We start from the raw sequence: 13,021 nt of genomic DNA, 5'->3' as shown, positions 1-13,021 counted from the left end.
TGTCTCTGTCTCTCTCTCTCTCTCTCTCTCTCTCTCTCTCTCTCTCTTTCTCACTAAAAGGAAACAATTGTAAAATTATTTTTTTTACTTTTTTTGAGACAGGGTCTATGCAGCCCTGGCAGGCCTGGGACTTGGTATGGCCTCAAACTCACAAAAATCTGTCTGCCTCTGCATCCCAAATGTTGAGATTAAAGGCATGTGCCATCATCTCAACTGTAATTTTAATTAAAAATAAATAAATAAATAAATAAATAAATAAATAAATAAAAAAGTTCAAAGTCCCTTTAGAATACCCAATCTCTTAAGCCAAAGGCTCCTGGTAAAATAAAAATCAAGTTAAATACTTTCTTATTTCAAAGTGGTAAAACCAGGCATAGTTAAGCAAAACTGGGTTTCACTCACAATCTTCTGGGTCCAAAAGACTTGGGAAGCTCCACTTCTCCAGCTCTGCCATTTGGAAAACACAAAGGTTTTCTTGTAGCCTCAGGCCAGTGCCACCACACTTGGCACTGTCCTTGGTCGTCACCTGAGTGTTCTGGTATCTCCAATAGGCTGAGGTATGCAGTGAAGATGAGGCTGCACCTCCACCAGTGGCCTCTCCTCATCTCTTACAGTGCAAAACCATAGCTTCTCTCTATGACCCATTCATTTATACAGTTTTCATATCACCAAAACCAGGACCACAAGGGAGACTCTCATACATAATCAAGTTTGGCTTCCAGCTTGAAATGTATCCTTGGTCCCTTCTGGATCACAGATTCTGTGTGCTGACTCCAAGGAAATACTTCCCAGAAGATTTTGCCTCTGTGATGCTGGTCTCTTATTAATTGTAGTTGATTTTTCAGCCCGAGCTACCCTGCATGAATGGTCCCACAAAAACAAAAGTTTTACTTTAGTGGTATTGATCTCTTGTTAATCACAGCTGATTCTTCAACTTCAGCTGACCAGAAAACACAGATTAATTCAAGTATATCACACAAATGATCCAGACAGAGTCCTTGACGGGCTCTCAAACTTCCCTCTGAAATTTCATAAATCAGTTCTCTATTGTCTGTTTTTCTCTTACCATTATCTTTCAAACTCCCCCAGAACAGCCCTAAGCTCCAAACACTGAACAACTTTTCTAGTTCAAAATTCCAAAAGCTTCTGCAATCCTCCCCCAAATAATGTGATCAGGTCTCTCACAAAAGTACCCCATTCTCCTGGTACCAATTTATATACTAGTTGGCATTTCTTTTGCTGTGATAAACGCCATGACCAAAATGAACTTGAAGAGGAAAGACTTTATTTATTGCATCTTATATTTCCACATTACAGTTCACCATTGAGAGAAGTCAAGGCAGCAACTTAAGAAGGAAACCTGGAGTCAGGAACTGAAGCAGGGATCATGGAGGAATGATGCTTATTGGCTTATTTACCTGGGTTACTCAGCTACATTTATTATATAGCCCAGGCCCACCTTCCCATAAATAACACTGCCCACAGTGGGTCCGGACTCTCTTCTATCTATTAAGAATTAATAAAATGCCTCACAGACATGCTCACAGGACAGTCTGATGGAAGAAATTCCTTCTCAGATGACTCTAGTTATGTTGTTGACAAAATCTAACCAGCACACCAATATAAACAGATGGAAATAAGTAATGATTACAAAGGAAATTAATGAAATGTAGAGAAGAATTATAATAAGGCAACCCTGTAAAAAAAAAAGCTAATTACTGAAAACAAATGTTTGTTCTTTTAAAGTTAAAATCTTCAAACATTTAGCATGGTTGGCCATGAGAATACTCAAATTACTAAAGTTAAGAATGGATAGGAGCTATTACTACCAATTTTACAGAAATAAAATTGCCTATAAGAAAAGTCTATAGACATTCTATGTCAACAAATTAAGTAATCTATATGGAGTCTATATATTTTCATAAAAGCAAAAGCTACTGTAACTGACTCGTGAAGAAAGAGGAAATATGAATTTTCCTATAACAATAAAGTTTAATTTTATAATAAAAAACTCACAAAAAATTGCCAGGCCTGGGTGGCTTCACTTGTAGGTTTTATCTAATATTTAAAGAATTGACACCATTCCTATAAAAATTCTCCAAAACTTAGAGAAAACATTTCCTATTTCATTCAGCAGTCAGTATTATCCTAGTGCCAAAACCAGATACCCCATGTTGATGGGTCAGAAGATTTAACATTGATAAGTTTTCAATAATCTTCATATATTCAAAAAGTATTTGAAAGATCTCACCATGTTGCCAGGCTGACTTCAAGTATGCAATCCTCTTGCTTCAGTCTCCCAAGTGCTGGGATTACACGCATAAGTCAATACACAATCTAAAAATTTAGCACTATAACAATCAAAAATTTACTTTTTTTCAGAAGTTGTTAAGGTTATTCAAAAATTCATATGTAGAAATTTAGGAGACCAGAATAGACATACAATCTTGAAAAAGAACAAAATTAGAGCAGTCATGCTTTCTCACTTGAAAATTTTTACAAAGACAATATTGTTATGACTGTGTGTTCCTGCCATAAGACCAGCATAAAGATCAGTGGAGTAGAATTACTGGTCCAGAAACAGTACATTACTGGTCAGTTGAGTTTTGGTAAGGGTGCCTGGATAAGTTTGGAAAAGAGAGACAACAAATAGTGGTAGGGCAACTGGAAAGACATATATTATAGCATGAATTTGGACTTGTGCCTAATATCATATACAGAATTACCTCAAATGGATCTTAGAGCTCAAGGTAAGAGCTATAATTATACTTCTTTAGAAGAAAGCATATAGGTGCAAATATTTATAACCTTGATTTAGCAATGCTTTCTTATATGATGCCAAAATTATATTTAATAAAAAGACATAAGTTAGAGTTCACCAATATTTTAAGCCTATATTTTCATTTTTTAAATTGAATTTATTTGAATGGGTACATATTTACATATACAATGAGTTTTTACATATTAATGTGTATCTGAAATATTTTGGTGAACATATATATTGTGTAATGTATAAATCAAATTAAACCTAGCTATTCCTCATTTATTAGTCCTCAATCCTTGTTTTTGAAAGGAAATCATAGTGAAAATAAAAACATAATCCACAGATTGAGAAGCTATGCTTTTGAAAATTATCTAATAAGGGATTTGCATGATGAATGTATAAAATACTCTTACGATTCCATACTAAAGACAAATAACTCAATTAAAAATGGCTCACGCATTTAAATAAACATTTATGTAAAGGCATACAGATAATGCAGCTGGGGATTTAGCTCAATGGCAGAAATAGTTCTAGACTGTGTAAGGTCTTGGATTCCATTCCCAACACTAAAAAAAGAAAGAAAAAAGAAGATACACAGATGACCAATAAGCAAAAGGAGGGGAAATGATGCTGTCTATCAATTGTCAGGGTAATATAAAACAAAAATGCAATGAGATATCAAACTTAATCCACTAGGATTGTGGCTGTGAAAAAGATGAAAAAATAGCAAGTATTAGTAAGAGTGTAGCAATACTGGACCCATACATTGCTTTTGAGAATATAAAATGATGCAGGTGGTATAGAAAGCAGATTTGGCATTTCCTTAATAAGTTACAGATAACATTATTAGATAACCCAAAAGTTATATACCTAAGTATCTACCATCTCAAAAGAAAACATATATCCACACAGAAATGGATGCATAAATGCTCATGATTGCATTATTAGTAGCTAGCAAACAGAAACAACACCACAAATGCCCATCAGTTGCTTTCCATTACCCTGGAATGTTCCTTGACAGTAATAAGAAGTGAAGAATCAGTACTAGATATAGGGTTCATGGGCTTTACACATCCTAAGTTCTGGGGCCTCTTAGCAACATACTCTGTTCCAAAGGCCAAAACTGTCAAAAGTATTTGGGAGCTCTTATCTAACCTGTAAAAGATTTTAGGGTTACCTCTTCAGAGGGAGGAATGTTAGAGTAGCAAAAAGCCCCCTCCCCCCACAAAGAAAGAATACACGAAGTTGTCAGAAAAAAGTAAAGTGATGGGGAGATATGGGAGGAGTTGGAGGGGAGGGAGTGGGCATGGATTTGATCAAAACACATTTTTTTAAAGTTAAAAAAAAAGAAATTACATTTGTCTAGGGATATGAGAGCCTTGAAGTTTTCTCTAAGATCTATGACCTTTCCAGCTATGTGCATTTGGCTAGGTTTACAGTACCAGACATGAGTTTCCTCCCATTGAGTGGGCTTTAAGTCCAATTAGGCAGCTGTTAATTACCCCCAAGATAAAAGTGCTTCTACTGCACTAATGTCGTTTACTGTGCTTGTCATTGCTGTGGTTTTGAGGCCTTGAATCTAGGGTTGGATCTTCTATTGATGCTTTCCCTTATCAGCTTGCATAGTGCTCTGCAAGCTATGAGAGCTAGCCTTCGGGGGAGGTGGCTTCCAGGACAGTTCCAGCTCCATTGCTCCAGATCCTGTGTTCAAAGTATGTCCCTTCTTCAGCAATAGGGTCTTTCCATCAAGTTCTGGGAGGCAATCAAGGACTGTGGCAATAACTGTGCAACTCTGGGAGTCTCTTGGACTACCCTGGCCAACAATTCAAAGGAAAGTTTCTAGAGGAGCTTTTAATGGAAACATCTTGAAAGTATGGAATGACTTACCTTAGGAGAGAATATATGTTTTGTTATTCATAGTGACAAACATCCACTTAATGTGTGTCCCTGGTTTGAGGCACAGGTTCTTTAACCTCTTGGACTTCCTTGAGTGTTAATGGTAGCTGGATAGTGTGTTTTGGTATCCATCATCAGGTACGGACCTTTTCAACCATACCTGAATGAGGTAACTCCTGTGGTATGGAGGGTGATTCCCAGAGTAACCAACCTATGGGTAGATTTTTAGAATTTCCAGCCCTATTCTCTGTGCTGGAAATAGCCTAAGTCACCAGTGCCCAGTGATATAAACAATCATGCTCATATAGTGAAACCTCCATAAGAACACTAGCAATAGACTTTAGAAGCCCCAAGATTGGTGAACACATGGTGGTGCTTGGGAGGTGCCATGTATAAAGAAAGCATGGAAGCTTTGCTCCTCTTCCCACACACCTTGCCATGGGCACTTCTTCCATTTGGTGCCTCCTGAATTTTGTCCTTTCTAATATAAAGTAATAATAGTAAAAAAATATTTTCTTGAGTTCAATGGATTATGCCAGGAAATGATCAAACTCTACGAGTTCACTATGTAGGCCAGGATGCTCTGGGACACACAGAGATCCACCGGCCTCTGCCTCTTGAGTGCTGAGATTAAAGGCATGCACCACCACACCTGACTGGATGCTGTAGGTTTGTTGTATGTGAGATCTGATGCATGGAAGTTATGGGAACCATAAAAGAAGCTGCTATTTTTGTCACTGTTTTTTCTTTTTAAAAATATATTTTACTGAATTTTTGTGGCTTTCATACAATACATCTTAATCATATTTAGCCCCTGTATTAGTTACTTTTCTGTTGCTGTGATAAAACACCATGACCAAGGGAATTTATAAAAGGAAGAGTTTACTTGAGTATACAGTTCCAGAGGAATCAAGAGTTAGGCATTGGCAAAAAAGGAAAGCTAAAGAACAGATGATTAAATAATCAATAGGCACTGAAGCCATCCTTCTGCTGACCTTAGATTTTATGTCTTCCTCTAGTTACTGTGTGAGCTTAGGACACTGCTCCCTACTTTGTGTTGTATAGATCTTTGCCTGTTTATTTATATGCACCATCATTAATTTGCTTTGTCTTTTATTTTCTCCTAACAGCTGAATCATTCAAGGAATTTGCTGATTTGCTCAATGAAGTAGAAAATGAGAGGATGATGATGGTAGGTCCCTGTTTTAGCCAAGGTTCCTTAAAAGAACAGAACTAATAGAGTGATTATATATTAGAGGGGGATTTATTTCATTGACTTACATTATATGGGGCTGGTTAGTCTAACAATGACTGTCTTCATACTGGAGAGGTTGAGAACCCAGTAGTTGCTTGATCAATGAGGCCAGATGCCCCAGTGGTCCCATTCTAGAACTGAAGGCCTGGAGCATTCCTGGAGAGCCACTGGTCTTTAGTCCATGTTGGAAGGCCAAGAAGCTGAGTTTCCATGTCACAGAAGGATGGCGGCAGCGGTGGCAGCAGTGGCAACAACAATAACAACAGCAACAGCGTAGATGCATTCACCAGCAGGGAGTGAAGGCAACCAGACAAAAACACAGAACTGATTTTTTTTCCTCAGAATTCTTTATATCTGAACCAGTACTGGAAAGTGCTTCCCACTCTGAGGGATGGTCTTCCTTTATTCCTTACTCCTTCCTTGAAATACCTGTGTAGACCCACCTAGAAGTGTGTCTCTTAGTTGATCCTAGATTCAATCAAGTTGACAAGGGAGATTAACCATCACAAATGTGTTTTGCAGAGCAGAACTATTTAATTTTACTGAAGTCCAACTTACCTAGGTTTTTCTTTTATAGATCTTGCTTTTGGAATTTAAAAAGTCATCATGAAATCTATGGCCATCTAGGTTTCCTCTATTGTAGGAGTTTGGCACAGTTAGGGCTATGATCTATTTTGAGTTAATTTTTTAAAGGATTGATGATCTTCATTTAATTTTTGACATGTGATTATCCAGTAGTCCCAGGACAATGTGTTAAAATGAGTATCTGTTCTCCACTGAAAGAACTTTTTTTTTCTTTCTTATATTTCTGTTTCATGGATAAATTTGTTTATTGTTTCTCCAATACCATACTGTCTTGATTACTATGACTTTGTAGGAGGTCTTGAAATAACATATAAATACTAGAAACACTTTATATTCACAAAGCAAATTGGTGGAATTTTGATCAGGATGACACTGAATCTATAGATAAAGCTGGGATGAGCTGTTATCTTAAAAATAATGGCTTTTTGTATCCAGGAACAGGGATTACCTCTCCACTTGTTTGAAATAATATTTTTATTATTATTATTTTAATTTTATGTGTATGTGTGTATTGTCTGCATGTAGGTAAGTGCACCCGTGTCATGCAATGCCCATGGAGGTCAGAAGAGGCTGTTGGATCCCCTGGGACCGGAGTTACGGACAGTAGTTAGTTGCCATGTGGGTTCTGGGATTCGAACCTGGGTCTTCTGCAAGAACAACCAGTCTTCTTAGCTGCTGAGTCATCTCTTCAGCCCCCATACAGATCTTTTATATATGTTTCTAAGAATGTCATCTTTTATATAATCTGTTATTTTTGGTGTTTAAAAGATAACTTTTCTCTATTTCTCCCAGATAAATAGTGCCTAGCTAGTATATATATATATATATATACAGAGGGAATTGTATTAGTCCAAAAACCTACAGAAAAATTGCAAATACAATATTGCTACATGAGTTTGTGAGTACAGCTGAAGACTACATAGCAAGATACAGTGCCAGACAGGAAAAATTCCTTTGAATTGTTGGTCAGGGTAGTCCAAGAGACTCCCAAAATTACACAGGCTATTGCCACAGTCCGTGATTGCCTCCCAGAACTTGATGGTAAAGCCCTATTGCTGAAGACAGGACATACTTTGGACACAGAATTTGGAGCAATGGAGCTGGAACTGACCTGGAAGCCTCCTCCCTGAAGGCTAGCTCTCATAGCTTTGGAGAACAGTATGCAAGCTTCTAAGGGAGAACATCAGCAGATGGTCTAACCATAGCTTCAAGGCCTAAAAACCGTATCAGTGACCAGCACAACATATGACATTGGTGTAGTTAGTGGCACTTTTATCTTGGGGGTAATCAACAGCTACCTAATTGGACTTAAAGCCTACTCAATAGGAGGAAACTCATGTCTGGTACTGTAAACCTCCACATAGCTGGAGAGGTCATAGATCTTAGAGAAAACTCCAAGGCTCTCACATCCCTAGACAAGTATAATTTCTTACCATGTGCAAAATATGGATCCTTAAATTTGTGGACAGGTATCCCAGTCACAAAGCATCAAAGAAACTTGCTTTTCAAGAGACAGAGATAATTACAGAGTTCCAGAACTGGTCACACACAGGGTTTGTCTGTGACTTGCCCAAGCCTAAGTGTCACATCTAGGATGCAACTTCTATACCTAAGGCTTACAGGACATAGAACAAGGGATGAAGAGAACAGTAATGCACCTTTCAACTCTCATCAATGAAGCTCCATCATGCAACAGAGGGCCAGGAATGCAAGTCACAAATGATCAAAACATAGAGAATAAGAGTCTGCAGAGTGTGGGTCCTTGGACAGGGCTCCCATATTAAAATCCACCCATCCAGGGCTCAGGGACCATTGCAGAAGATGGGGTGGAAAGATTGTAAGAGCCAGGGAGGAGGTGCATAACCATACAGAAAGAGTCCTACAGGCACCTGGGACCCTTCTCATACAAACCTACAGCAATGGTGTCAGCATGCACAAGACACATGCAAACTTAAGCAGACAAAAACCCAGCACAGATCTGTCGAAATGAACAGCAGGCCCCAATCTTAGTCTAAGAACTCTTGGCAGATGATTATTGCTGGGTGAGGAAGAGCAGATCTTTTAAAGGGAGGGAGTCTAGATAGGATGACTAGATCCCAGTGGATGAGCTTGCACTTAGGGACATCTGTGGACACTAACTTTACATGATAGGCCTTAGCAAATGCCAGAATGTATGAACTCCAGTGTGGGAGGGGGGCTATGGAAGGGTGCCAAAGGGGAAGGGGCTGTAAAGATGGTTTTCTGTATGAAATACACAAAAATTCAATAAAAATTAAAAAAGATTATCTTGACCTTGGTATGATGGTATAAGCAAGCCTGTGCTCATAGCACATAGGAAAGAGCTTGTAGCAGGAGGACCAGATGTTCAACGTAATCCTCAATTACTTGGAGAGGTTAAGGCCAGCCTGAAAAACAGAAAATCCTGTCTAAAATAAAATAACAACAACAACAACAACAATGGAAAGTGCAGAAAACCTTTTGGTGTGGTCTCTAGACCAGCAGCATCCACATCTTTGAAATTATCCATGACCCCCAACCCAGACCAACTGACTACTTAAATATGGAAATAACTGTTTTGAACAATTCTCATTTTAATTAGGTATGTGGAAAGGACTCTGTACATGATCTCAAAATAGGATTCCTTCCCCATAAGTTATTCCAATTAAAAAGAGTTTTATCCATAATCCCTCCATGTTTTTAGTAGTGTATTGCTCGTGTCTCAATTCTCTATTTCTCTTAGGCTTCTAGAGAAGTTTGGTTGAAGGAAAGATTTAGTTTTTGATTCTGGATCTGCTACTAACTCATCTTTTGACTTTACACTTTCAGTTTATTTTTCTGGACATTCCTTTACTCTCATGTAAAGAAAAAAAGTAATCTGCATTTCCTATCGTTTTTATGGAGCACTCCAAATGACATAATATATTTGGAAGTATTTTATAAAGATGAAACACATTGGTTATATTGTTTTTAGTAATCATTGGTTATAAGAAATGTGATAAGGATTTTCTGAGTTTATGAAACTTGCCTTCTACATGCATTAAGTAGAGACCAATATGGGTTGTTTCAATCAAGCCTCACAGGTGATCTGCTAGCTCATTCCACACTTGATTGGGCCTGCTCTTCTGCCCAAAGCCTTCCTGGCCTGCTGCCCATGTTGTTCTCAGAGGCATTCACCTGCGGTTCATTCAGTTGTCACTAGCAAGCTCAGCTGCCCTTCTCTCAGCACTTAGTGCTTCCTCATCTGTTTCATTTACCGAATAATAAAGCTCTGCAATATTGGAATAGGATTGTCTTTTGAGATGTTGTTTTCTGTACCATTTTGTTTTTTACTTTTTGTCACACAGTGCATTCATTAGCGTTTAAAAGCTTTGAGTCCTTTCTAAAATTAGACTCTGAAAGGGATAACAAGCAGTAATGAAGTTTACGACCATAGACAATGGAAATGACCTGTGCCTGGCCATCTCCATAAATGAGTACAGGAACTATGGAGGGAGAAAAGCTGGAGCATCCGAGCCCTGATGTTCTTCAAAATACTCTAGGGGGGAGCTGGGTGGCTTCGCCTTTAATCCCAGAACTCAGGCAGAGGCAGGGGCAGGGGCAGGGGCAGGGGCAGGGGCAGGGGCAGGGGGATCTCTGAGACTTTGAGACCAGCCTAGTCTACATAGCGAGTTCCAGGCCAGCCAGAGGGACCCTGTCGTCCCTAAAAAGCTAGGTGGTCAATTAACATCTTAAAATATACTCTAGGGGATTTATAGTGTCTCAGAAGTGGCATGTAAGCGTCTGGGTTGCAGACTTCCTGTATAATGAGGAAGCTTGTCTTCATGCTTTTCTTACTCAGAAGGGGGTTTTGACAGTGATATACAAAGTTTGTGTTTTGAAGATTGACAAAAATAGCTTTGAGAGGCCCATACTATTGCAAACAGTATATTCTTGAGGCTTTCTTTTGGTAGTTTGTTTACCATCAATGACTCCCGAGCAATCCTGTGGTACTAGATTGAATACTATCTCTATTTGACTAAAGACCTTATTCAGTATTAATTTTGTCTTTTTTCAGTGGGATCCTGATTCTGTAAACTATCATTGTATTTAGGTCAGTACTTCTCCTGGTGGGAATTCTATCCTGATACTGAGTTTTTCTCCCAGAGAGCTCAAAGAAATGGATGCAGTGGCCAAAAATGTGATTAAGGACAAATCTTACTTCAAAGGGCTTCTTTGAGTAGTTGCTGAACTTCCAAGGAGTTTAAGGTTATACCGAATGAAAAAGAAAGGAGCCAAGATTCAACAAGCCCTGTCCCTACACTCCCAGCTCTGGCATAGATAGTATTATAATAACCGAGTGTCAAAGAGAAGAGAAGGCTCAACTTCCCTGTTTGTGATGTGGGAGACCAGGCAGCATTGCCAATGCAATTAAGGAAAGGCTATAGACTCCCAGTTCAGTGAACCATGTATATAATTTACCTGGATTAAGCAGAGACAATCGGCTGATGACTCCTCTATTCAGAGTCACTTGTGTACCTGCTTGTGCAGGATAGTCCCCTTCTGAACGTGAAAACTCAGCAACTGCGCCAATCCTTGGGGTATCTGGGTACACACAGGTCCAATCGGGCAGCTATACAAAGGATTATTATATGTTACCCTTTTTACAAATTGATATATTTACTTCCTATTCAAAGTCATCGTTCCCCAAGGTTTCCCAGATGGTCACATTTTACATGTTATCTCTGTGAAATTGGAAGGCTAGGTCCCCTGATAGAAATCACTGACTAGAATGTCCACATTGGACCTCTCTAGCTTATAGTATCAGTGTCTTCCAACTTTTTACAACACTCTGTCATGTCTTGTACTGGGAGTGTTCCAAAAGGACTAAGTGACCTCCAATGGCCACTTATTACCTAACCTTAGGAGTCATGTAGTACCACCTTTGCTCTATTTGTTCAAAACAGTAACAAACACATTCACATTCAAGGTGGGACCACTCAGGTCTCATCTCTCATGTCAAAGTATTTGTGGCCATATTTTTTGTAGTTAATAATTTATTAATATTTGAGAAATTACATAAAGAAGAAAGTTTTATTTTCTTTTTGTGTTCATTTATTTAAGTCTTTCTGGGGCCCAGTATGACGATGCATGCCTGTGATCCCAGTATTCAGAAGGCTGAGGCAGGAGGATCAGTCTGGGCTATGTAGCAAAACTGCTTTGAAAAAAGAACCACAAAACGTTTTTAAAAAGGTCTTTCTGGGCTTGTGTGGAACTTCTTTAAGGAAATGAAGAATTTAGCCTCTTGCCCTCCTTCCCAGTCTGCTGCTTAAAAGAGTTCTCAAGGCTTTACTTACTGCCATTTTCCTGAGAAACTACAAATGAAGAGCAAGCTCTGCACATGTCAGTACAAAGAAGTAAATAAAGAAAAAAGCATGGTGGGCCCAGAAATGTGGAGATTTGCTGAAACGATGTACCTCCAGCAAGAATCCCAACTGCTCACAGAGCCTGGGTTTCAAGGAATGCCTCTTTGGAAGGATTTTTTCTCTCAGTGACTGCAAGACAGAAAGGCCACTGAAATCTCCTGTCTTGCTGCCTGTTTTGTTTTGTTTTTTAAATTATTTATTTCACAACCAAATGATTAGAAGAGGCATTTTATTACAACAGCATTGAGATATTCAATAACAATTTCCAGAGCTAAGATGCTTCTCTTTCAAAATTGGCTGTAAATTATTAGGTTTACAGTTGAATTAATACAGTTATACAATATTGTACTCCTTATAAACCCTATAAGACAAAAAATTGAATAAGGTTTTAAACTTTGAAAAAGATCTCCATTTCATTATTAAAATATACAGTTTCATACAGAAACATTCATTTTTAATACAACTGACACTAAGATGCATATGCGTTTGTAATCTCTATATATCTGATTGTTACTAGTCACAGTCAGTTATTTTCTGAGCTCCTTAGCATCTGAGCATGGGTATAAAGTCAGCAGGTAGATTTCAATGGTAATGTTTTTCACATCTACTAATTATTAAGGAGCAAATTTTTATGCTTTGAAGAATTTTTTTTTTCTAATTTTATACACCCATTTCCCAGGTAGCACCCTCCCACAGCCTCCCTCCCCCCACTAGAGGATGTGGGGAAAGGGGAACACTCATCCACTGCTGGTGGGGCTGCAAACTGGTTCAACCCCTATGGAAAGCAGTGTGGAAAACTCTTAAAAAACTACAAATGAACCTACCATTTGACCCAGTTATACCACTCCTTGGCATATACCCAAAGAACTCATCCTATTGCAGAGACACTTGTACATCCATGTTTGTTGCTGCTCTTTTCACAATACCTAAGAGATAGAAGCAACTTAAGTGTCTCTCAATTGACGAGTAGATAAGGAAATGTGGTTCATTTATACGATGGAGTTTTACTCAGCAGTAAAGAAAGATGAAATCATGAAATTTGCAGGTAAATGGATGGAACTAGAAACTATTATACTAAGTGAAGTAACACAGACTCATGAACCACATTTTCATTATCCA

General features: G+C 38.5%; 1 protein-coding gene across 1 annotated transcript in view; it reads left to right on the top strand.

The window, feature by feature from the left end:
• The window catches only part of Ophn1 (oligophrenin 1), a 417,268-nt gene that overhangs the window by 159,511 nt on the left and 244,736 nt on the right, over positions 1-13,021 (top strand). The window contains exon 4 of the mRNA XM_008844367.3: positions 5,791-5,852. Coding sequence (XP_008842589.1) covers positions 5,791-5,852 — 62 coding nt within the window. The remainder of the gene's footprint in view (positions 1-5,790; positions 5,853-13,021) is intronic.

The sequence above is a fragment of the Nannospalax galili genome, unplaced genomic scaffold (genome assembly GCF_000622305.1).
Source record: "Nannospalax galili isolate Female #2095 unplaced genomic scaffold, S.galili_v1.0 scaffold280, whole genome shotgun sequence".
Classification (NCBI taxonomy): domain Eukaryota; kingdom Metazoa; phylum Chordata; class Mammalia; order Rodentia; family Spalacidae; genus Nannospalax; species Nannospalax galili.
Note: the sequence above shows the minus strand (reverse complement) of the source record. Positions and strands in the feature narration are given on the sequence as shown.